The 27291-nt window shown below is 43.7% G+C and overlaps 1 protein-coding gene across 13 annotated transcripts in view; it reads left to right on the top strand.

Moving 5' to 3' along the window:
* neo1a (neogenin 1a) overlaps nt 1-27291 on the top strand; it is a 163913-nt gene that overhangs the window by 47980 nt on the left and 88642 nt on the right. For all 13 annotated transcript variants that reach the window (XM_034575788.1, XM_034575769.1, XM_034575743.1 and 10 more), the window contains exon 2: nt 10218-10541. In XM_034575788.1, the coding sequence (XP_034431679.1) occupies nt 10218-10541 (324 nt within the window). The remainder of the gene's footprint in view (nt 1-10217; nt 10542-27291) is intronic.

The following is a 27291-nucleotide window of genomic DNA, read 5'->3' as shown; positions in this document are numbered from 1 at the left end:
CCATTCCCTCCTGAGCCCCTGCTTCTGCAAGTATTGCCCTGGATGCTTATGTGCGCGGTTACTGTAAGTTTTCTTTTTTTGGAAGGGGGGTAACATCCGGTTCCAACTAAAACAGTAATTGAGTCTCTCTCCTCTCGGTGTTGGATTGAAGGCTTTGATCTCTCCCGTGCGCCAGTGTTAAATGGTTTCCTCCAAATCGCTGTGAACACGCAGCGACTGGCTGCTCTTTTATCAGCAGCCCGCTAACAGCTCCTCCTCGCCAGCCACTTTGAAGCCACAAACAACTCACTCTGAAAGGAATATATGCTGCGTATACGTGTGCGTTTTCCTTAGTAGCCCGTGGCGTCCAAGATTAAAGACTGTTTGGTGGGATTATTGTACAGAATGCACAGAGAGAAACTGTTAAAGAGTCATTTGTGAGGGAGAGGATGCAAACCGGCGGCAGTGTCAAGACTGTGGGGATTTCTCCGAGGAAATAATCATATCCTTTAAGTTTATATGACAGTAATTGTCCAGCGTAATAGTCTGTAAATGTTCACTGGGAATTTAAAAGGGGGAGACTGTGACTCAGCATCCTTGTTGCAATTTGCATGCTGATGCTTATCTTAACAAGGGGAGAGATTGAGATAGTTTGAAATGTTTTTGTGTCCGGGGCTGGTAATTGGCATCAAGCTTATCAGAGACAGATTGGCCACACTTTACCAATCTGTGTGGGAAGTTGTTCTGTACACAACCGTTTCCCCCCCAACCCCCCCCCCCCCCAAAAAAACTGCACAATGACAAAATGACAGCAGTCAAGGACGAAATAGCCAAAGACCCAGACTTTGAAATCCGATGCTGATAAATTGCTGGGTGTTTGACTTTGCGAGGTATACTGGATTATATTGATTTCCCCCCCCCCACCCCTCCTTTTCTGTGTGTATGTGTTTGTGAGTATGTGAGTGTGATAGCAAAAAAAAAAAAAACAGGGGCAAGAGAATGCAATATTGTGTTTCATTAAAAAATCTATAGGATATCTCATTACAGCCACATGATTTTCTTTGGTATCAGGGTTAGTTGGAATGGGGTGGAGCTGCTGGGTGGCAAGATAAATGGGCTTTCCTGTCTCAGATGACTATCGTATTTTTGTTGTTCGAGGAGAAAGGAGGAATTCGGCTCAATCTGCGCGACTACACTTCCCGGCCGTGTTCCCCAACTGCTCGCTGATTTTACGACCACGGCAGATAACTCGTCCTTGCGTGGCAGAGCTAATCGAAAAAACTTCTAAATCACAAGATCTAGAGCGGATCTGGGCATTTGTTCCATAAGTTAGCGATATGGGTTCGGTTTTTATTGCTGTGTGATATGGATATCTCGGATACTAAATCTGTCTTTGCATCCACCACCCAGAGCAGCTCTCTCTCACCAGGCCATATTTTGAAATGACTCCCACGTTCTGCTTGGATTTGTGAAGTGTTGTAACGTCCAGCAGATCAAAAGGAGACATGTGTTTCCATTCTTCATCATCTTTAGTGACTTCAGCCCAAAAGTTCAAGCTGCTTGAGTAGCACTGTATGTTTTTTTTCTTTTCTCTGGCAGCATTATAAGTGTGCAATTTGTCTCAGCGCCTTCGCTTGAGAATTCATCTTAAAGAGCATTTTTTTACTCAAAAACAGCAGCTGCGGGCATCTACCACCATTTATTTATTTTTTGGCAGACATTCTCCAACAATCCAGAAAAGGTTAGCCCAATTTTCCGATCCTGACATTAAGTGATGCTTCTGACCTTTAGTCTGACTGTTCCGCGGGTACCCAGTTAACCCAGGAAACATGCTGTTCCTCGCTGCTTTGCCTCCCAATTATGCACCGTGAGACGTTGTTTTTGACGTCCTCTCGCACTTCACCCTCGCACCGTCTCTTAACCAGCTCTCCCAGCGTGCCCGTCTGCGCCGCTGTCGTCTCAGAGGGCCAATCCTTCATCGCCGGCCCATGGGGAGGATGATAAGAAGGGGAATTTGAGCCTCAATCAGTGCTGGCTAATTATCCCAACCAGGGGAGGTGAGAGAGGTCCCCCCCCCCTTGTCTACCCAATCCCTCCTGGATCTCTGTCTTCCTTTCAAACACTTTGCTCTGTTGGAGTTCTGTCCTGTATCAAGTGTTATTTTTCCGTTTCTTGATGTGTCTATATATTTCTGTAACATATCGGTGGGCCTCACTTTGTTTATTTGCTAATTTAGTGCTTTTACTTTGACGTATTTACGTTTCTTACTTTTCTAAGTTGATTTATAATTTGGAAATATGATAGTTTATTCAGTTTTTCCTCCATGTTTGGATAGATGATACTTTTTCCATAGACAAAAGTATGTATGTCTTACATCACTGCAGTTTTAATGATATGTTTAAGCAGGGACAGAACCCTACTTTAGCCCAATTACTGTCAGTGGGATCAAGTTTAATTAAGAGCAGTTTCAAAGTCGCTAATGTCATTATTAAGAATGCGGTTTGATTACACCCTCTTCACATGCACAGGCATAGGAACACAAGTATGCATATTTCAGAAACAAGCGTAATTGTAATAAACATTGATGAAAAATGAATGCTACACTAATGAGTGCAAAGCATGAATCACTTAGCATCGGGGGGCCATTTCCCCGACTTTGCAGAGGAGCCGTTTGTCTGCTCACCATTCAGCATGCTCTTTAAAACTGCAACCAGAGACACAGGAAAAGGAATCTATGAGTTTGACTGACGAAGCCTAAGCAAGAAAAACAAGAACAGTCACTGTAATTGGAATCCCCCGGCATGGTTTGGTGGCTTTTGACCAATTAAAATACATAAAAAAATATTTTGGCAAGAATTTAAAGGGCACTGTGGGGTTTTTTTGGAGGCTAAGGCCGGTGATGTTGGAGCTTTTGTCTTATTTGGTCTGGCGATTCAACCAACACTATACAATGCTGAAAGCTACCAATTTATTTGATCATTGTGTAGTCCATGAAATCCATGACACGTTAACAAAAGGTCGCACATTTTCAGAATTGCCGTCAGATTGCGTATTTTGTCCGGACAACGGTTAAAAAAGAAGAGCAATGCAGACGTCTAGCTAAGACAATGGTGACAGCGAGTGTCATCTGTGAGGCGTCTTCTTGAGCCTCACGCTGCAGAACAGGAAATGTGGGTCAGTGCGTGTGGTTATTGGGAAAGAGGGATTAGGTGCTCATTAATTACTCTTATATTGCTTGTGACCATTCCGAAATAAGGGGCAGGAACTTGCACGCAAACACGGAATGAGAATAAGAATCGCTCTGTCAGATTCTGCACATTGGACGGGTCTTTTAAATTTAATACTTTGCCGGACACTTGCACTCAAAGCTTTAGCTAATCCTATAAACCAGCCAATCATTTGGGTTAGATCCATTTCTTCATCTGATTAAAAGGAGACCGATATGTTTTATTAGAATGACGTTTTCTGACCGTATTCAGTACGTCCAAAGCGGAGGTTGTTGTCGTAGTGACCCGGCCCTGCCTGTGACCCTGTCATGTTTTCTCCGGGCCTCCAGAGTTATAACAAAGGCAGACAGGATGACAGAGAACTGCGAGCTGAAAAAAAATTGGATCCTTTCCTCTTTTAATCTGCCAGTTGAGTGGGTGCCAGTGCAGGACAGCCAGTGTGCGCTAGGCGCCCCAATCATTTTGTCTATCCCTTTATGGCTTGGCCTCAAATCCTTCTTCTCATCAGCTGCTGCGGGCGAACACTGAGAATACCAGAAATTGGTGGGTTGTGGTCTCCCTTATCACAGCCAACCCCCCCTTCAGGCATGCCCGGCATTGTTCCTGGATTTAGCTCTTATAAGAATACTTGGAGTGGCCACACCAACGCTGACACATTTCTGTAGATTGGAAAAGGAGCGAAAAAATGAATTCCCGTGTCACTCAGCTGCTCCTTTACTTCAGTTTGTCCTTGTGGTGTTTTGTCTTTACTTTGCCTTCAGTGTTTGTCCTCCACACAGGTCTTTTCTCAGGTGTGCGAACCTCTAAGAATACGTCTTAAGAGATAAACGTCTTTCTAACGCTTGAAAACATTCATCTATCTTAATGAAACTGGCCCCTTCTCCTTTCTCTGCTCTTGTATGGTAATGACATTGTTGTCTCCACTCAAATCTTCACTGCTTTGATTGATTTCAAGTCAAGTGTCCAAATGTCAATTTTAAGAAAATGAAAGGAAGTGAGCTACTCGCCTTAACTTGCAAGCACTCCATAATCGAATCCTTCAAGGGACATTTGTACTTGTCCTTTGATTAAAAAAGGGGACAATTTTCCTTTTTTTCCCCAGATACATGCCTCAAATAAAGCAAGTCAGCCGCAGCCCACCAGACACCTAGTCCCTCCACATTTGGTCTCAAGATAATTGTTATTTCCCTGAGGTGTTTCTTTTGTGACAGATGGGTTTTAGAAGGGAGTTTGTAGAGATGGGAGGTGGATGAAGCAGTCTGCAGAGGAGGAGGGAATTGAGGTATAAAGATGAAGGAGAAGAGGGGGGGGGAGACGTGTGGGAGGGAAGCAGAAACAACCGTTTTCATTAGTGTCATTAAAACAACCCTGTGGAAGGACAAACAGCAGAGGGATGGAAGTAGCGGTGAGGCAGCAGCTCGGTGAATTAAGTTCCGAGGTTCATTACAAGGAGCCGTCCCCCGCCTCTATTTTTACCTGTGTGAAAGGTTTCAATTTACCCTCGATGTGCTCTTAATGATTTTGTACTCTCCGCTTATTGTTTCCACATAAAGGCCACAAAGCTCCGGGATACAGTGACACGAATACATCGCAGAGTGCGGAAGTCATATTCCTATCTGCGCAACAGCAATAATTGATTTCTATGTCACTATTTTTAGAGTGTGATTACCATGGTGCAGTGGTTGTGAATGCCTATCGAGTGTGTTTACTTTTCAGCATGTCCAGGATGTCCAAGCCACAGAAGGGCCTCTGTTGCTGGAAAGTGATTGGTTTTGAGAGAGGTCTGCTCTGTCTCAAGAGCAGCTCAATAAAGAGGGTAGTCAATATGGCTGCCCTCAGATGGTGAGTCAGTGAGGGAGGAGGCTTCCTGCTGAGGCAAGGGTAGAATAGGAGAGAACAGGGGGTCTTTGTGTGGAGAGCAGGCTCCCATTCACTCTTCTTTACTGCCTGTTCTGGGGTGTTACACCTAACATTAGCAGCTTTTACACAGCCTGCTGTAGGCAGGAATGTTTTGGGGTATATTCCCAGAGCCAGATTCGGGAGATCTGGCATGGCAGGACAGACAATACTGTCGTGTTCATGTTCTATGAAACTCAGGCATGCTACCTAAACTCACTGGGGCAGCATTATGCCAGGCTTTGTTTGATTCAGGGTAAACACGCAAAGCTGCCATAATGACAGGTATTCCTAACAAATGAAATACCTGGATCTCTGTTCTCTGGGAGTATTTCTACTGCAGGAATCGTAGCCTGTAGATGTGCTGGTTCTGAAGCCGGCAATGATCCTTGTCAGCAAAGTGAATTTACTGGCTGCTCTGGACTTGGCACGATTGATACATCTGCTTTTCACGGTTTCCCAAACCCCCGAGCAAAGAGATCTCGGCGTTGTGGCCTACAGCCTGTGAACAAATTAGCTGAATTTTCACACACCTCACCTTGACAGTAAGCCCTGTAACGTATGAAACTTGCTTTTAGCAGTGGATCAAGGTGGGCAAATCCAGCACTAGCTCCATGTCTCTATTCCCTCTCTCATCTGAGAGTGAGGGAGCAACTGGGAGCGAGCGAGCACAGCAGCATATCAGGGCACCACCTTAAACTGGGCTCCCAAACCTTTTATGACTGCTGAGCAAAGTGGATTTGGGACAGAAGTAACAGCCCATACTTATCAAGCAGACAACCTCATTTTCTAGCCCCTTGCTCTCCGCTCTCTCGTTGCCCGGTGTGGAGGTTCCTATTTTTCAAAGACAAACGGGGGCCCCCACACTGCGGGGCCTGAATGGATTAGACTTCCCTTCACTGTAATGTGGTTTCTGACACCTCCTTCCTTCTTTAACTCCGCAGCGGTGTTGTTAAAAGCCTGCAGTGTTTCAGCACTAATGAATTCTGGCATGGGGATTGGGTGTGTTCACCATTTGAGATTGCAAGAAACCTTTAAAGGGAAATTAATTTTCACTCTGTGGTGCTTAGTGTAACTTGACAAAAGACATTTCAGTGCAAGAGTCAGAATTGTTGAAGAGTCAATCTAATCTTCTTCTGTTCATGACGTCCTGCTCCAGATATTTTCCGTGCCCTCTGATGATGTATGAGAACATGTGCACCGTTAGAATACATCTTGACGACACAGCTCGTTCTGAAGTTAGTTCACTGGAAACTTTTTCCCGGCCTGCGATTCTCAACCTTTAGTTGTCAAAAGTAAACTCTTCCTTGGCTTTGACATAAAAGTTGAAGCTTGTCGATAGTTGTTGCCTCCTCTAAAAGAAGTTATGCTTTAAAGGAGACATATTGTGTTTATTCAGTTTCTCTTTCCTCTCGTGTGTTATATAGTTTTTTTTTTTTGTATTCAAAACTTAAGTAGTCCATGCTAGGAAAAGCTCCTCTCCCCCCACAGAATACACTGCTCCTTAAGCTAATGAAGCATCTCGTCAATAGTCCGATACTCCAGCTTCATTGTGATATAACATTTGCATAATGCACGCTTAGTGGCTAGTCTTTCACGCCCCCTAGCAAAACCAGGTAAAGCAAGTCAACGTTTCCCACACATACTAAAGGCTGTTGATCGATCACAACAGAGTGGGTCAACTGGCCAACCAGAGCAGTCTGGGCTTAAAGAGACGGAAGCGAAAACCCAGTGACTGAAGGCTGAGGCTGAAAAGAGGAGCGTTTGAGGAGTTTGAGGAAAGTGACGCGTTTTCTGAATGTAAACTTTTTCAAGTAATAACACTAACTCAAACATCAGCAGAATATGTCACCTTTAAATGTCTCCTTCAGATGCAGTCGATAAAGATCCTTGTTTCCTGCTGAGGTTTTAATCTTATCTCGCTCCTGCTTTGCCTTTGCTCATTATCTTCCTCACACCCTTTCCTGACAAACAGTTGGTCTGTTCATTTTTTCAATATTAACTGCAGACACTGACTTTATGAGCCACAACTTCAGCTCCTTCTTACCTTGTTAAAAGTTCATAAGCCTTTATTTGTCTCTGATTTTTCCCCGAAATTGAGCCAATGAACAATACATTTAGGTTAAAAACATGTTTTTCTGTTTTTTTGTAAGTAATGTGGACATTTGGGTTCGCTGGTGTTGCTTTTCATCAACACATCTTTTGTCTGCACATAGTGATCACACCTTGCCGTATTGTTCTACTTTACCTTATCCTTGCCATCTTGGAGTTTGGACTTTGTAGTCGAGGAAGTTGTATCATTGTTTTGCTGTCATGTCTGTTGGCGTGTGTGTTCACCTCGCTGCAGTTTGATCGGTGGTATCGATAGTTTTAGTTCCAGATGGAGATAATGTGGATGTTGTGAAAAAGTAAACAAGTTTTAGAACAAACTGTTCCCTCCGCCATCAGCCCCATTCCGCATCCGCTGCCCTGCTCTCCTCACAGTGGACATTATATGTGCAACTGAAAGCAGATGGTTCGCCATTTTGTCAGACAGCCGCGTTGAAGCTAAGCCCCCCCCTACTGTTCCCGACAACTGGGATAAAAAAAAAAGTTGCTAAAGGCGGCAGTTTGGGCTTTGATTGGATGCCGCAGGACCTTCAAGCCCATTCAGTGTTGTCCTCAGACAGAGAGCGGCGGAAGATGGTCTTTTTTTAACTGGAAAAGGGGTTCAGACTTGGGCCTGGAAGCGCTGCCCAGCCCACACACCCACTGTTTCACCAGCGAAAAAGCAAAGATGATTAAGCATGCCATGGTGCCTCTGGTCTGCAGGAGTGACGAATTCCCCCCACTGCTACTCCACTCTGGTCTCTCTCCATCTGTCATGTGCACCATCAGTAAAATACATTTTGCTAGTTTTGTCACATTCAGCCCCAGTGTGCACGCTGGGGCTGAATTTCTAGATTTCCTGAAATCAGCTGCTTACCTCAGTCTTATTTAAAACCACCCACTTACTGCTACGGGCTACTCACTGCTCGGTCAGAGTTATAAAACGTGTTGTGCTGGGTTCGGATGGTATGTTTTATTGCTTATTGCTGTTTATTCACTTGAGTCTCACGTCCGCTTCTGCCTGAAGGAATATTTAAAATAAGATATTACATGTTTGAGCACTTGTGCGTCAGCAGATCCAATAAAGTTTGTATCATGAAAATTTTATTTGCTTACATTGAGAGATGTGCCGCTCGCAGTTCTCTCGGCCTGTTCCGATGTTTATTTTTTCATTTATGTCAGAGGACTAACCTGCAGAATCAGATTTTCTGTCTCTCCATGAACCATGATTGACAGGAACCATGAACTTTAAAAAAAATATACAACTTTTAAATACATTTTTTGCAGAAGGGGGGAGCTCAGAATATAAAAGTTATCAAACTGAGCTTCTTTAATAAAATTTAATAAAATCCTCTAACCTCTTTCCTTGATGACAGAAAACCATCTGCATTAATTCCATGATTTTGCTCGTAATGGATTTGGTCTTTTCATTGCTGATGAAAGATAAAAAGAGGTATGAGGCCAAAACCCAGCTCTGACCATTGAGACTGAATGGGGGCACTTATCCTTCTTTTTCTCTTCTATTCTTCTCCATCAGGGAATAAGTGTGGAGACAATTGCACAACTTGTATTGTCTTACATTCATTCCCTGCAGTGAAAGTGGAAAATATGCATTAAATTCTGTCACTTTCTGCAGTGTTTCTCCTGTAATAGTTTTTCCCTTTCAAGAGAACTTGGTGCACAGAGGACAAGCAGCCATGTTGCCTGAATTATGGGCCGTGCATTACATAGCTTCTCTCTTTGGATCTCACACTAGGGACTTGGAGCCGTGAGGTGGAGAAATTACCTCCCAGTAGTTAAATAGCTGAACCATTGACATAGCGTCTTCCTCTCTCCCCTTCTGTCTTGTTTCCTCTCTTTCTATCTCTTTCTGCTCTCGCTCTCCCCTGGAGACGTGCCATTTTCTTGGAAGAGAGCAGGCATATTTTAAACTGCATTTAACATTCAGCCTCTTATTTCACTCCATTCGCTGCATTATTAAAATACCTTCACACCCCCTTAATTATTTTTTCCAGCTCTCCCTTTCCCTGCAGAACTGATAATTGGTGTTATTTATCTAAACAATACCACAGTGCGACTCTTAGGGTGGGAGCGCTTGAATAATGGATGAGGACAAATACGAAGCAATTGCACTTACTCTGGCGGTGGCACTATCCCTGTCAACGCACCGCTACCGTTTATGCTTGCGGAAAAGGAAATGGCAACCGCGTTCCACAGCGTTCACTCCATCGCCGCTCTCTCGCTACTTATAATAACGCAAGACGTGATATGAACTTGCCAGGGAAGCTAGACTGGGTTAAATATGTCAGTTCCTCTTGTCTAATTCCAGCAGGGTTTGTGGTTTCCATAATGAAAAGCCTCTCGGAGACGCAGGGATCGGCGGAGGCACAGTGGCTGAAAAGATAGAATGAACAAAAAGGACGTTTTGCTTAGGGGACATTTCAGTGTATTCAGAGTGTTTGGGGCACTCAGTGTCCTGTAGTGTTCTTTCATTTCAGCCAGCAGCACATTTTTGTGAGAGAGTTTTTGAATGTGCCATTGAAGTTCATGACATCTCAGGAGATGTGACTTCACGGTCCCACGTGTTGTAGCTGAATTGAAATAACCGTCAGTCGTCCGGGGAAGGAAAGTGTGATGGGCAGCATTCTTGAATCCTCCACTGTAGAATAAAGGCAAATACCACATTTTTTATTTTTGAAAATGATTTGTATTCTTCGGTTTGAGCAGCAACACACACTTGCATCGGTATGATGCATCACATCATATCGTGATTAAGCTCTTAACATTCCAGAATGTGCAGCAAGCATCAGCTACACACTCAAGAGTTGAATTCCACTGATGCAAAGTAGACACGCTGGTTCAAGTAGATGAATGATATCAACATTGGCATCAGCTGCTGTGAACATGGAATAAACGAGTTGTTTGACATTAACACGATTTCTATTTGATGTATTCCTCACGGCTGCTCGGGTCCAAGTCCTGTCACACAAGTGTCTTATCTCCGCCCTCTCCTCTGTTGTCACCCAGGTTCAGCAGCGCAGCCCTTCTCCCCCTTCTGGTTCACAGTGGAGCCCCAGGACACGCTGGCCATTCGGGGCAACTCGGCGATGCTCAACTGCACGACCCACAGCGACGCGGCCACGCCCACACGCATCGAATGGAAGAAAGACGGCACCTTCATGAGCCTGGTATCGGACGAGAGGCGGCACATCCTCCCTGACGGCATCCTGTTCTTCAACCACGTGGTCCACTCCAAGCACAACAAGCCCGATGAGGGAACCTACCAGTGCGTCGCCACCATCGACAGCCTGGGGTCCATCTCCAGCCGCACGGCGCGCCTCGCTGTAGCAGGTACGTTCTGCTGGACTCATCGCCTTAATTCAACTGATACCTTTTTTACCATATTCTGTACTATAAATGCGTGGCAACTTGTTTTGGGAGTTACACATGAGTTTAAATGAATTCTGCACGTACACCAGCGAAGGCATCGTACAGCTACCGAGGTGTTTTGCCGGGTGACGGCTAATGACCTCACCAAACTCCCTATTAGCTCCTCTCAGCTCTCAACCTTTATCGGGCCCATTGAGCCACAATAATTGAATACACCCGCGTGGATGTGTGTAAAAGAAGGTCACAGTATGAATGAAAAATAAAAAGTGGTATTTAAAATGCACGAGTGCCACATAGATTAGACAAACATCCTCAAAGAAACAACTCCACATCTTTCTGTCAGTCTTTTTCGCTTCTTCTTTTCCTTACATTGATCTCTGAAAGTACGTTTATGCCGTATAAATTATTTCCTTCTTTGATTTCCATTTCTCTGAGGTGTTTTCTTCTCCATGGCAATGCTGCAAAAGCACACCCACATAAGATCTGGAGGTTTTTTTTGTTGCCTTCCCGATTTCAGTGATTGTTTTTGGCCACACTTCAGAGCCACATCCCCAGATGGGAGAGAGTTGTTGAGTTTATGATCAAGTAGCACTATTGTTTAGCTGAGTACTGCATGACAGACTGAAGTTTTGCGAGATTCCCCCATTGGCTTTTGCTCTTTCAAAATAAATCTGTGAATCACTTTCTGTCATAGGTGCCTTTTAGTGACTTTAGTGACAAATTAGCGACTTCTTGGACAGACCTAAGCTATTTTAGATGGAAAGAAGTCGTCAGTACTGCCCATTATGTAAATAAAGATGGACAATGTGTCTCCGCCTCATCTCAATGAACAAAAACTAAGCCAAATCATTCCAAATATGGGTGCCGCCCTCTTCCTTCTTCTGAAGTCTTTTTAGGGATGTGTCACGTCTTCTGCTTTATTAAACATGTCTATGGAAGTGTCTTGCGACCAAGAGACACACTTCACGTTCTTATACTCTGGTTTGTGATTGGCTGGGAGGCAGAGCAAGTGTTTGTTAGCTTGACGGAAGCTCAACAGTAACAAAGCTTCTTTCACACATGTTCTGCAACCTTGGGCTTTTTCAAGACATTGTCCAGAGGAGCAAACGTCCCCTTTTAGTTGTACGTAGAAAATCTGTAAAATGGACCCAATGTGCTGTCACATAAAGGTCGGTGATGTTTCTGAGCATGTTGAGGTTCAGCTACTTCCTCGGCTTTGCACACTGACCATACACAGTCCAGCCATTTACCAGATTTGTCCTCGTCGTGTTTGTCCTTGACTCGTTCAGCCATTTGTTCTGTCTCCTCTACACATCCTTCCCAGAGCCTGAATGTGTTGCCCTACTGGATAAATGCTTGTAAACGGGTCTGCGTCCTTTTTCTCCTTCTTTTTAAATTACTAGTCCTACAATGTGACCTTGTTCAGTTTGGGAACAGCTAGTGATGTGGGATTATTTGGTGTTTGGAGTCGAGTTCCTGCCCTGAAATTCAATTTGCAGCCGGAGGAGTCGCAGAATGCATTTACTGTGTGTGCGCTTTCTGCTCAACAGTGCTCTCATGGATTTTGAGATGCGAGGGAGAGGGAGAGGGAGAGAGAGAGAGGGAGAGAGAGAGAGAGAGAGGCCTCTTGTTGACAATGGGATAGTGCAGCGTAAGCCTCTCGGAAACCTCGGAGTGTCTGTGTGAAGTTACACTGTCAGGCTGTGATTCAGTTTGTTTTTTCGTGGGCTTTTGAGTTACACAATACCGAGGACGATACACGGGTCATTGGAGAGATAGTGAAAGTTTTGCCTTCACCACTCAGAGACTCGATTGGTGTGACTGCACGTGTAAAATGATTTCTTCAGTTTAGACTTAAAGGCAGCGTGTTTACTTGTCTCCTTGCTTCACCTGCAGTAAACACTAAAGGTGCGACTGATAACAAAGCTCAATGCTTTGGATCAAACCATAGTTTTCCGGCTAGGATCATTTTTTTTAGATAAGCAGTATCGCAATGAACCAAAAACACATTTTCAGCTTTTACACAAATTGTCGTCAAAGCTTGTTCTTACTCCGCCCGACCTCTGTGCTCAGTCACGCAAACTGAAGAATCACAGGTCTGGAGTTCCGCTGTGTAATGTGTTTGTGCATGAATGAGCAGATGCAGGTGTGCTTGCATATGTGCTCATCTTTCAGTCTGTTCAACGACAGCAGGGAAGTCGGCAACATGTCCTGCGCTTCATCAATATCCGTCACCGCGGCTGCATCGGCGTATAATGCAGACGGGACTTGTTTATAGTTGCTCTGCTGAGATGTGTTCTGCTGTCAGACGTCCTCACAGCCAGTGGGATCTACCTGGGTCAACCATGATGGGATGTGAGATTCAATCAATTTCTACTTGAAGAGCGGAGCAGGTGAAATCTGTCATCTATTAAAGGAGCGCACACACACACACACACACACACACACACACACACACACACACACACACACACACACACACACACACACACACACACACACAAGCACTTTTCTCATGGAAATTCATAGACGTAAAAGCTTCAACCATTATGAATCTATTTAAGGACAAATGTTGGACACATTAAGCTATTGCATTTATGTTTCCACACACACACACACACACACACACACACACACAGACAACCACTGATGTATCTCCAGCTGGCTGGCAGGTGGCCAATAAAAAGGTTAATTGCGGTGTAGACAGAGCAGGCCATTAGGCCGCCATCAGACCCAGGAGCGATGGCGGAGTGGGCGTGACCTCTCAGACAAAATGATGGAATGAGTCACGGGTGGCTGGCGTGGCAGGGAGCTCATCTGACAAATACCGAGGTAATATCAGGGATTGATTGCTGTGAGACGTGCGGCTCATTGTTCTCAAGGAAACACCTCCGCTTGCACACGTCTCCACCGTCACCGGGAAGCGTCGCGGCAGTTCACTCTCCAACTTCACCTCCGTGTCTCACCAGGCTCCTGCTCCCTCTAACTTTCTTTGTCGTTCTTCACATATAAGCACAAAATGTGTAATATTGTAAGATGTCATAAGATATCATAGGGATCAGGTAAACGTTTTCATTGTGAGGATACAGAAGTACTTTTTTGTATTCGAGGCTTCGGCTCAAGAGGCAGAGTTGAAGTTTCCTTTGGCAATACACTGAACTCCAAATTGCCCCTGACGGCTGTTCTGTCAGTGTGAGTGATGTGCGATAGAAGCGCTGTGCGAATGTGTGTGTGAATGGATGAATGTGACTTGGATGGTAAAGCACTTTAAGCCATAAAAACACGATTCAGGGAGCATGAGGATCCAAGTAACCACAAACTCATATGTTTTATTATTATTCTGTTACTAGGTAACACACTAAGATATGTAGGATATATAGTTAAGTACTATTATGTGAGAAAGATCCCAGGTCACTACATCTGGGAATCACTTTATAAGATGTGAATATTCTTATCTTCCTGCCGTTTATGCTTTTTTTCTTACAGGAGAGAATAGACAGAATATTTATGGCTTTTGTAAAATGTCAAGTTCAGTTTTTTCTTTGCACTGATCTCTTTGAGTTTAATTCCAATGTAACTGTAACACTTTGGAGAAGCACTATAATGTTATGTGACTTGTGAAGATCTAAATGATCAATTAAGTCACATTTCTCAGTATGGAATGGTTTTTGAAATAATAGATTTCCCTTAACTTTCAATGTAATAAGATTAATATTAACCTTTTATGCTCCCTGATTATATACAGAGCTCAATCGATTTGTCGGGAGCCAATAAAATCAGTTAACAAATAAAATCAGCATAATATCACAGACATATTGATATCAGAGTTAATTGTTGCTGATATTTAAATGTTATTTTATAGGATAAACAATCCGTAACAGATCCGTACATTTTATATTAAATATGTTTGTTTTCTCCATTTTATTGCATTCATGTTTTCTGTTTATTTACAGTTATCGGCATCTTAAATGTTTTACTCACTATCAGCGTCTACCCTCAAAAATCCATATTGGTCGGGCTGTACTTATATAAATACACTATATACTGCAGCTTTCGTTAGAATAAGGTATTCTGGTTGTCAGGACAAATATTGCTCATCTTTGAAGTCCTATTCATTGGCTTTGTGTTTCTTCTCCGCTCTTGCTTTGTCATCCCGTCAGTTTTTAGCCTGTGTGTGCACAGTCAGATACGCAGGAAACACGAGCAGCCTAAGAAGAAACAGAGAGGGGGGGGGGGGGGGTGGAGTGTGGCCTTGTCGTCCCGGTCTTATGTATTCAGCATGCGTCCCTGTAAGAGAAAAGGAGGGGGAGAAAAATTACAGGGCAGGGAGTGAGCGGTATAGAGCGGTGATGGCCAGGACGCGGAGCGAGACGTAAGAAATGAGAAATCCCATCTGAACCGTCTGCTGCTCTCGAGCACAGCTGTCCCTCCGCCCATCGGCCCGCTCTGAGCTCAGCCCTCCTTCACCATCGCTCCGCGGTGAACTCCACCTCGCCGCCACTTAACAGGGGATCCTCCAAATGAGAAAACGGAGAATTCATTTCGCCCTCTCTGTCGCTTGTTGTTTTGTTTCCCCCTGACCTCCCCACATGTAGATGAGGCTCTTCTCTATTCCAACGTATTGACTTTTTGTTTATTGGTTTCTGCTCCTCTCTGTTTTTCTCGTGTTTTGCTTTCTTTCCCTCTCACCCATACAATACTGTGGAATATGAAGATAAGCAAAACCACTTATTACTTAGCTTTGATATGGCGTTTGACTGAAATCTAATTTCTCCCTCCCCGCACTAATGGAAATTATAAAACGAACACCAACACTCTCCATGTGTCATGTGTGTTGCTTCATATTTAAGCGTGCTCATCCTTTGATAGAGTCTGACACACTTTGTAGGATTTAGGGCTTTCGGCAGATTCTTTAATCCCTTTTTTGATGTATTTGAATATGTTTTTTTTTTTATTGGGGGGAGAAAATGAGAAAAAAATGCAGATTGCGTCACTGTTGCAGTGGAACTCCTTTGTGGCATCGCGGGAGACGCTTTGTTGGACAGACAGTTGATTAATTAAGGCGGCATCTCTTCATATTGGGAAATAATGTGTTATGACAACATAAAGTGGATAAAGACATTCACTTTGTATAAAACATAACAATGATGCACATGCACTGAGGTTAGCATGGTTAGCAAGATTTACTGTAAATACCTTTTAACTGTGTGATTCCATTAGCGTGACTACACATGGGATACTGCAAACATGAATACTTACAGTATGAAGCCTAATATTTCCTACGCAGCTGTAATTCACAGTCCATGAGCTTCACAATTGACTGATGAGCCAAGATTACAAAACAAATCAAAAATGCTGATAATGAAATATAGATTTTAAAAGCTACAATAACAATAAAAACCATTTCAAAAAGGTACAATAAATAGAAAAAGCTCAATAAATTGGATAAAAACTTATAGTAACAATATTAATGGACGGATTAAATGTAATTAGAATTATATTAATGTCTATAAAACCATATTTAATCAAAAGCCTGACTAAAGAGATATTTCAAAGCAGTACTGTGCACGTGACATGTTCGCTGGTGCAGTGTTTGTGTTAAAATCAATACGGAATCTGACAGGCAACCAGTGCAGGGACCTTGTGTAGGATATGAAAGACGAGGAAAATCATTAAATCCTCACATATGAGAATCTGCGACCAGCAAAGACCACTTTTTTTTTGTCATTTTAGCTTATTAAAATGATTTTCTTATTATTAAGATAATTGCCGTTGATCGTTGTATCAGCTAATCTGTCGCACCTCCAAGACTCAACCTGATTAAAACACACACGCACACACACACCAGCACAACAAAGGCCAAACAAAGGCTGTTATCTCAAAGGCCGATCTGGTCCCAGCTCCACACGGAGATAAAACCCAATCTGATGATGTCTCACCGTTCACGAACACTTGTTCTCATGAGCCTGGAGAGACTGAGCTGATCACACAGCTCCATTCGTCCTTCCTGATCATTTCACTGCATCCTTTCTTCACACTGCTTCTCTGTCTCCCTTTCCTTTCTCACTCTCTCTCTCTCTCTCTCTCTTCTTTCTTCTAACTCTCTCCATCCTTTCTCCAGCTTAATCAACCTCCTGTCCTTTCCTTTTTACCTGCTTTAATACCTCTCTGTCCTCCATTTTCTCTTTATTATCCCTTCAGTCCTCCACCTCTCTGCTGCTCCAACATGCCCAGTGGCAGACCCACACTACACACACACACACACTCACACACTCATTTTGCAGTTCCACAGTCGCTGCACTGAACCCATAAAGCAGCAAAATGGCAAACAAACAGTAATAAATCTCAAATACAACAAAAAACAACATTCTCAAAGGAACCCACTGAAAGAAAAAACACCAGCCATGTCGGTTTTCCTCTTAAAAATGTAATCTTTAGATGTGAACGTGTGCATGTGAGTCTTGACTATACGTTGTGTGTGAAGCTGGATACATTTTACACAACCAAAACCCTTTTGCTGTAATGAAACATTCCTCTCCAGTCGTATGTTCCCTTACTGTATTTCAAATGCCTATACAGCCCGTCACATTATACAGGTGTCTCTGATCTGCACGAGCAGAAAATGCTTATTTGATCAGACGTCTTTCTGCAGCATCAAAGCATTTCTTCCCCAACTTGGATAACAGATCCCACTCATCAGCTGTGAATAAATCACCACATTGTACTTGTGTAGTTGTCTGACGGCAGAAACTACAAGGAACCACACTCAGTGGAGTGTACACCAATCCTACACATGATCGTCTAGTTCTTATAGTAGAAAGATAAAAGAAAAGAGAAGTGGTCTGATAACCTAAATTATTTATTTCTCAAAATCATCAGCAGTGGATTTGAAAACCAATGTAACATATATATTACTCTCAATCATGAACTAGAGAAATACACTTAACTTTTCAAAAACAACTACGAAGAGTTTTGCAACAAATCATTTTATGACATATGCAGCAATTGTGTCTGTACCAAATAGAACACACCAATATTAGCCTACTGATTGTTTGAATTAATACTAAACAATATAAGTGATGGTGCAAAGCAGGTGATGACTGAAGGTTTGACTCCCTGAGATCAAGCAGTTTGTCTATTTTCCCACCAGATGTTTGTCGTAATACACGTTTTTGCTGTTTAAAATATTTGAAACAGGAAAAAGAAACCAGACTTGCTCACGTTTCAGTGTTTTTCTACGTTTACAATATGGACCTTGGTGCAAACATTGCCTCAGGAAAGCCCACGTAGGTGCACTCATGTCCAGGTGCAGACCCTTATGACCAATTATGTGCTGCCTTGCTGCTGAGTGCCGGGGTCAGTGCCATGACGAATGGCTCTGACCCGGATGCAGGGTCAGGGTCGCAGTGGTTTTCCATTACCTTGATTTCCATCTGTCTCTGGTACACGTGAGGAGGGATGGAAGCCACAGGACAGGGAGCGGAGGCTGTTTCAACCCCTCCACTCGGGCGCATTCATCATATTTTGAGATGAAAAATGAAAACTAACCTTGGAGCACAGGTTTTGAAATAGGGAAAGAACTTAAATGCTTTTCTTTAAAAAAAAAAGGAGGAAGAAGAAGAAGAAGAAGAAGAAAATAGTATTTGAAGTGTTATAGCCGACCGCAAAGATGAAACTGTAAAGAAGACAGAGAAGCAGGACTCGCAGACGCAGCGGCTGAGGAAATATGATGTGGGAAATCTCGGTTGAGGATGAAGATCCATCTTTTTTTTTCTCTCTCTGGAGGACGGCGGGAGAAAATTGTCGACAGGGAGTCTGTTGGGCTGGAGGTGGATGACAGTCTCCATTTTGCGTGTATTCACTGACTGATTAGGTCCTCTGGGTAGGTGGAGAGGCTGATGGAGACGGCCCTATCTCTGCTCTCCAGACACCTCAGTGCCTGGTGTGTGTTTCTGTGTGTGCGTGGGAATGTACACCCATGCGTTTAATTGTCTTTTTGTATGTCTATGGAATTCCCCCCCACTGTATGTGACATGTCATCTTTCAACAAAAGCCCCTTTTCTGGTTGTAAATTAAAAGTAGAGCACCAACGCGAGGTTGTTTTGTACACAAGCAACCAGATGCAACACAAGCTGCTGGCTTTATTGCCTCTGTAACACTGAAACCCAGTGATGAGGTTATGTTTGACATTAATACCATCATCCATGTAAATATGGATATAAAATAATCCTAGTGAGGTTTTCACTCGTGTGTTTTATCTAAATTGATGCTACCACAGGTTCTCTTTCATGTTGGGAAGGGGGAGGGGGAGGTGAGGGGTATTCAGCTGCAACATACAACTTCACCACTAGATGTCACTAAATTCTAAACACCGACCCTTTAATTAAAGACATTTACTTTTTGGCAAGAGAGCCAGAAATAGCCAGTGTTCACCCTTAAACATCAACAACAGGCCAAGCAGTGTCAGACTGGCGGTAATACTGATACCTGATGTATCTCAATGCACTGGTATCTGTTTGGTATCTACCTATATAATATAATGAAAAATATCGGTATTGGAACATCTCTATATCAGATAAAAACTCAAATTGTGAGCCCGGCTGGGACCGGGGTCACATTATCCATGTTGACCCATTCACACCAGCAATAAACAAAGATTCTTAGGTTGTGTCTTGGTAAGAAAAGATGTGTGTGTGTGTTTGTACCAGGAAAACGTAACCGGTTCCAACAGCAGCTTTATCATGAAGGCGCCCGTTAAGTAAATACAAATTCCTCATTAAATGAACACTGTCTCATGTTCTGCAAACATATCCTCAGAGTTTTTAAACATTCTGATGGAGTTTGTTTCTGCGTCCGTGCCAGATTGCGCTCTGCCGCTCAGAGAGTGTTTGAAAAGCGTCCAAATACCAGCAGATATTTTTTCTTCACCCAAAAACGAAGCAGCGATTACAATTCCACATCAAAGTGGACTGTCCAATTGAACTTGGACCATCCTCTGCCCCGTTGCCGCACCGCGCTTTGGCTGGTGCAATTACGGTGTCCTAATGAGAGTGATAATTGACTGCGGCAGTCAGCAGATGAAGATAAACTCTAACCCTAACTCCTCTCCTGTCCCCCCCCCCCCCCCCCCCCCCCACCTGAACCTCTATTCTCCAGCTGTACGCGGTGCATCTTCCAATATGTGTGAGGCGCCTGATTCTTCACTGCTGGAATCTTTCCACAAAACCTCGGAGATTTCTCCTTAAACGCTCTCGATTTCACTTCAGACCCAACAGACAAAATCACGGCGTCAAATGAGATTTTGGAAACTAGTGCGACATGCTAATCAGCTCAGGGTGTTTTGGCTTTTATAGATTTCTTACAAACCATCTTTTCTAAAATATGTACTTGCATGTGAGCGGCAGTATTTAGGAGTCATCAAATTTTCAGTTTCCCCCTCAACAGTTTCAAATCCACGTCAAACCTGACTCATTCCTCACGTTTCACGAAAGTGATGCAGTAAATCACGCGGTTAAAAAAACAATGTGGTCATTATCATGTTCAATAGAACTTAAAATTAAATTCTTTAGGACCATATACTGTATTAAAGATGGACGACATGACGGCTGCAGTGTAAACCCTGTCTCATCCATGGTAGTGGATGGGACATGGACCAAACCAAAAAGTCAAAGTACACGTCAAATAATTTTGATCTGGCTCCAAATGGCGTCATCGGCACAAGATGGCCGTGTCCGTCTCTGGGACATGTGGCTTCATTTCTTGATAGAGTAAATGATCTTTATTTACAATCTCTGTTTACATCAATCAGGTGAAATGAAGCCTGTTTGCTGTTAAGGAAAAAAAACACTCACCTTGGTCAGAATTACGAACACATGCATAATCTGCAAAAATACTTACAAATCCAGCTATAAGCGACGAGGCTTGATCGTTGATTCAATGCTACGCAGCCAAACCTGAATCCTTCCACAGACTTTCCTCTACGCGGCCTTGATTCTTGTTTTTCAGTCACGAGCACAATTTCATGGAAATGTTGCTTGTGTTCTTGTGTTTTGGCAGAAAACTGGAAAGGCTCTGCAGTGTTTTTTTTTCTTAAAGAACATAAGGCTGGAACAGATGATCTGAAGGAGAGTAGTTTCCACTGCAGCGTGCAGATCTTTACAAACAACTTCCACCATTTTGACTTTACTCTGAACTTTGGGTTTATTTAAATGTGGGCTGGTGTGTAAGTGGCGTTTCGTGCTGGAATGCCAATAATCGCTAAAAAGGAAATGGAGGCTCCATTTTTGCACGAGCATTTGCCAATTTAGTTTTGTCTTTGTTGGTGCATTTCCACGGGAAACGTTCAATCTTATAATGTCAACTGGGAAACGGATGATTCTCTGTACCACAAACCAAACTGCATTAGTCAGTCTTAGCCTGAGGAGGTGAGGCGTATGCTGTCTTTATGTAGTCCTCTCATGGTGCATGTGCAGTGCAGGGTTCACACTTAATTCAAAAAATAGCTGCTTCGTGTCGGGAGGTTTTACTACCTGAGAGGTTTTTCTTGCAGACAATCCATTGCTCTTGCAGTTTCTTTCAATCTGCATAAAAAAAGAGGCAAGACAAACTTTGTTTACCATCCCCCTCCCTCAGACTGTTATTTTTTTACTACTGTATTATCCCACCTATAGTGTATTCATATTTATATCTATTTATATACTTATCTTGCTCATAGTGTATTCATCGTAATTATATCATCTGTATATAATATTACTACTACCTCATTCACTTCATTTCTCATTTTTATCTCACTTACTACCACCACTTATACTTACACCTGCACTTTATATACACTTATCATATCTACACTACCTACTTCTATTGCTGCTAGTCTTGTATCAATACTGTTCATATTCCATATCTATTTCTTACTGTACATATCTTATTTATTTACATATTCCAGTTTACATATGCACATACTCTGCACTTTTACTGCTTTTTTTGCACTTCTGGTTAGATGCTAAACTGCATTTCGTTGTCTCAGTACTTGTACTCTGTGCAATGACAATAAAGTTGAATCTAATCTAATCTAAAATTGACATTCACTGTCCACGTCTCTGTCCTGGTGCTCGTGCAGATAGTAAAACTGCGCTGTTACGGACCAGTGTGCTCATCCACGTCGCCCTTTCATCTCCCAGTACCCGTCCGAGTGAGGCAGTTTGGGGTTTTCAATAAAGAATTTCCCCATATTTCAAAGCAAAATTGGGCTTCATAGGCCTTTTGAATCCTGAAAGAGAGTTGACTCCCACAGGTTTCTTTTTTTCTTTTTTTTTTATGGCTCCCCGTGCCGGAGGGATATCTTTTCAAATGCACCTCTGTATTCATCAGACACAACGAGTGGGCAGCAAAAAAATGGATCAAGTTCTTTTTTTTATGCCAGATTGACACGGTCCACCTCGAGTTGGCTGTTGATATTCAAGGCCACTTGACTCCTGTTCTTTGAAAGGATTTTTAGAGAGAAAAGCTTCAGAGAAAATCAGTCTGATATCGATGTTCTCATGAGCCCCGCAGTTTTCAGCTCAGTCCTGAAGCACCGTCTCCAGATGATGACGAGAATATCATAATTCTTTATGGGATACTCTGTGAAAGATGCTTTATTTTGTGGGTAAAGTGTGTGATTCCAGGGTGACAGAAAAAAAGCATTTCATTCTGCTTCTTAGGATGTAAATAAAATATGTTTGAAATGCATATTTTACTCCTCTTGGCTTGTGCGGAGGAAGCAGGAATATGGTGCAACCGTGAGGGTTTCATTGCATATTCTGCGCTGGAGGAAAGCTCCCCCTGCCATGGGCGCAGACGGAGTGTACTGAAGAAACAGTGCAAAGTGCTCAGCTGGTGAGCAGCTCTGTGTTTCATGCTTCACTTTATTTATGGATTGACATTTTCGCACCATCTGAGCAGGTTTCCACAGACGCATTGTAATACGATGGCAGCGAGAGGTGGGCTCGCACAGAATGGGGCACGCTCAAGGTGTGAGGGGTGACACCTTGAAAAGCATTTCTCTACACTTCCACTTAGTTCATACATCACGCTCTCTCTTCCAGCTGACTGGGTCATTTCACTTTCTCCAAAATGCTTTTTGGTCTTTTTTCCCCCATTACCATGTTTCCCTCAATTATGGTAGATTCGTTAATAGTATTCTTTAAGAGCAAACGAAGGGTTTTGTCACAGGAATGTCCGCATTTCCCCTCAACAATACCAAATGGAAAGGTCATTTGCATTTATTTTGTTGCGTTTAATTAGACAGACCGTGTGTATTCCACACTCGGTGTCACTCAGAGCAGCCGTGAGAGGACAGACGGGGGTTTTAAGGGTGCGGGATGGATGGGGGTGGTGTTTGCCAAGTGTTGCTATGCATTTCAGAGATGGAAAATAAAAGCTGGTAAAAGAATGGGGCGCCATACGTGTTCTTCATCTGGAATGAAGCCTGTTTGGGGAGCTGCTGGAGCCTGTTCAGGCCTGCTTGAACACAGGCTCTCTTTATGTGCAGGGGCATGACATGTGCGATGCAGGCCATGCTTGTGTGAGCAAGAGTGAAGTGTGAAAAACGGAGGGTGCGATAAAGTGTTCACGAGCGTATGTGTGTGCGGAGCCTCCTTTGACTCGGCTGCCCTGAACTCTGTGTGTGAGGGCCCCGGGGAGGGTGTTCAGACTTCCCCTCTCCACACCGTTGCGAGCGCCGTGACGACGTTTTGATTGGTGGATGCACGCTGTGGAGGTGTCAGACCCGCGGTTTGCATGTATGTGTGAGTGTGCACGTGAACATGCATGGTTTCATTTGACTTGCTGAGTTGAGTCTGATGAGGGTTGATTGATGATTAAAAAAATAAAGGCTTGCAGTGTTGGAGTAGAGGCTCCCCGCTGTTACTGTTGATGTGTGGTATTATGGAATTGCCTTTTGTTCAACTGACTGCATCCTGCATTCTGCCGTATTGGAGAATGATGCTGTGTGTGTGCACGTTCTTCCAAGCTGTACAATAACTTGTGCTCCAAGGTCAGTGATAAGCATCTCCCCTATTGTTTATTCACACACATGCACACACACATGCACGGTGGTGGAAGAGCCATAACAGCCCCACAGCAGCATGTCTTTTATTCTAAACACTGCCAACACGTTTTCTTTTATCCTCCGTCTACCTCAACCTTTCAGCTTCCCTGCACATCAGCGCAGCATTTTAACATTCAGGTTTCAGTTCTCGTTATACTTGCAGCCAGCGATCGCAAAGCACGCTTGGCTCCAGCCATCGCATCAAAGCATTTGTCTTTGATGTAAGGGATACATGTATTAAATCTTTCTCGAGGCAAGGGGGAATCGTGCACCTTTCTGCTGAAGGAATGGAGATATGCAGTTTTGTATCAGTGAAACAGGGATTACACGAGGCAGACGAGTATTATCTTACTTTTTTTTTCACTCCATGTTGGACAACACGGCGTGCTGGCACACAAATGCCCACACATACATAATTAGGCTAGTTTGATTTTGTTAGGAGGCGTTCGGCATAGCATCTGCTCCGTTTGAAGGCAATGCGCCGCAGATGGACAGGACTAATTGCTAATGCCACGCTGTCAGACCATCCAGGTGTGCTCGAGATCCGCCGCATCCTTTTCCATTAGGCTTGAGTGATTGATTAGATTGCCTTCATTGTTAGTTTGTCTTCCTCACTATTCCTGATATGATCGTTTCAATACCTCCGCGCCGTTGTCCTCTGTCTTTGGAGGCAAGCGACCGCTGCACATTTGCCCTCAGCAAACGAATCAATTTCAATATGAAAATGTGATTAAAGACGATAAATAAACAGTCCAGCCATCAGTGGTGTGTAGAGATTCCGGCCACTGAGCGTTTAAATGCTGCACACTGCATTCATATTCATATCTTGCCCTCCTGCAGCCTATTCACCATATATACGTTATTGAGTTTTGTTCAGTCTGCATTACACTCAGCATCTTACCTGACTTGAATATGGTGAATGAACTGTTTTATGTTTACTTGGAGAGACTAATGGCTCTGCTTGGCCTGTTATCGTTCACTGGAGCATTTCAGAAAGATGTTCACTCAAATATGGAAAAACCTCCACAGATTGACAAGGGTACAAACATATAGTTATCCAACCAAAAAGCAAGTGCTCAATCTGGACTAGACATATGTTTTTCTTTTTTTTTTTACACCTCTCCATTCTCCTCTGCAATGTTTTCTCTTTAATTTAAAGTTTCAGCGCAGATTTGAAAGAACTCTAAACATCTGTCATTCTCTGCATTGCACATAAACCTGTCGTGGACCTGTCATGTTGAGCCATAATTCAAAACCTTGTTATTTGCACATAAACATAATATTTTGCTATGGAATTCAGAATTTGTGTGAAAGTCCGGAGTATTTGGGTTTTCTCACACGAAGATTTAAACCTTATTTCCTGAGAAACTGATGGGAATGGTGAAAAAATCTTGCAATATTCAGGAAAATTCATAAATAATCTCCTGGATCTGCACCTTTAATCAGATCCGCTACTAGATTTAAAGGGTTTGCAGGTCACGTCCCTCCACCAACTCTGCTACAAATTGCTGCTACTGCTGACATAAAAACCTAATAAACACAAACAATCCACCAAACAGACACGTGTGAACCCATCGGGCAGAAAACAACACCACAAAACCCATATTGATAAGAGTATTTCCCCGATAGCAGCTACAGATTCGTCACCATATGTGTCACAAACTGCTTCAGTGAAGTGATGTGCAAATGTGTATGCTAACAATCCTCTTTAAACACAGCTCACTTCTAAAGCCACTGATGCAGGAAATGGTTTTTGTTCTACCTCAGCTTCACTGCAGTATAATTTGAAGCAGACGCCCACGCAGTTTTAAAGATAAGTACTGAGGAGTGCCGAAGAGTAAGTCTGCTCGGCGCTCGTGAGTTGTGTTTGACACGTTTGCATTTAGCTCTCATAGATCAATGGGAAAGCGGAGAACGCTGTGAGGTATGGTGCGCTCCTTCATCACTGTGCTGTGGTGATAAACTACAGGTCAGCCTTTAAGAAATACAATAGATATTCTTCTTAATTTCAATGTTTGGTAAGAAGAGACAATTCAAAGTGAGCGCTGTGCTGCTGAGGTCCTAGTTTCCTCGTCCACGCCGCCTTCCACAGGTCCCTCCTCCCTCCGTTGTCTCCTCACTTCCTCTCACTCCATCATGTCTGCTGAGGAGAATGCTCAATTTTCTCCCCGGCCCCATCCTCCATCCATCTCATTTCCCTGCGAGCTGCACTCACAGGGCTGGAGCTTAAACAGAGCAACAGGAGCCACCGATAGCATCTGCAGATGTGCTGCCGACCGCCCCAGATAAGAACCAGCAGCAGCATGCCCCCTCTCCAGCAAACAATAGAGCTCCCACTGAAATGTGTGGTGGGAAGATGGAGAGGAAAAGGGGAGGGGTGGCAGGAATGTGTGGAGACTGATTGAGTGCAACTCCGAGAGTAATGCACGGAATGAGAAGAGAGTGCAATAGCCGAGAGGAAAGCTGGGAAATTGTAAGTAGCGGTGGAATGACGGAGAGACGTAAACGGGGAGAGGTTATTCCTTCACCTCATATCTGTGTGTCCATCAACAGCAGGACCGGGGGGGGGGGGGTGTTCGGCTCCTTTATCTGGATGGCCTGTTGAGTTGGTGGAGGGTGGAGGGGCCCTTCATTCCAGTGCATGGGGGGGGCGGCGTTGCTGGGGGGGCCTTAATGAAACAAGCAGTTGACGACAGACGTGAGGACGAGCCAGCGACAGCTCCTCTTTGTGGCACCTGTGTGTCGGGTTTGATTGACACGTCCTTCGTAATCCCGCGGGTGACTCCCCTGACATTGGAAGCTGCTCTGCGGAGCCTCTCCTCGCTCACCTCTCACCTCTCCTCCTCCTCCTCCTCCCCCCCTCGTCTGGCTGATAAGGGAGCGAGGGAAAAACTAGGGGGAGGTGAGACGGCAGGAGCGGAGGGATGTATGGTCGCAGTAATGCCAACGCATTTATCTGAGCTCGGGTAATAGCAGCAGCCTCAGTCTCCCATGGCAACGACCTCTGCAGAATGTTAGCCTCGAAATTGGCCAAGAATGAGCTAAATTCCCCGTGATAAAATAAGACACCTTAACATGATTAAGGGCCCTAATGCAATCAGTATTGTTTCAACTACAGCTATTACCTGTAATGAAAAGGGGCCCTCTTCCCCTCCATGCTGTGGGTGTGAGCTTGGCTGGAGGTCTGACTGTGAACATGGGAAGCAGAGGAGACATGTGATACCTTCGAACAAGAATTCAATTCAACACAGTCACATCCTCCCAAACTAACTGCAGCTAGGGAGGGAACACAGCTTCATTCCAGTGGAGCTAAAACAATTAGTCCATTGACACACAATTACTCTGCCTCTATTTATTTGATAATCAGTTGCTTGTTTTTGGTCACTCTTAAATTTCTCTGTCTTTTCATGGTCCACAGAGCAGCACTGGGCTTCTTGACCTACTTTTGACTTCACCTCAACCTCTGGCAAGCCGTGATTGGAACCAAATGGTTTATTAGATTCATTTGAGAACGATATTAATCATCACTTTTGTCTTTCATCCTCAATTCGGGAAAAAAAGCTATTTTATTTTGCAGTGACACTTCGAAGTCTGATGGATGACCCCCTGCTGTGTGGGCGTGGC

Source organism: Hippoglossus hippoglossus, chromosome 3 (genome assembly GCF_009819705.1).
Source record: "Hippoglossus hippoglossus isolate fHipHip1 chromosome 3, fHipHip1.pri, whole genome shotgun sequence".
In the NCBI taxonomy this organism is placed as follows: Eukaryota; Metazoa; Chordata; class Actinopteri; order Pleuronectiformes; family Pleuronectidae; genus Hippoglossus; species Hippoglossus hippoglossus.
Note: the sequence above shows the minus strand (reverse complement) of the source record. Positions and strands in the feature narration are given on the sequence as shown.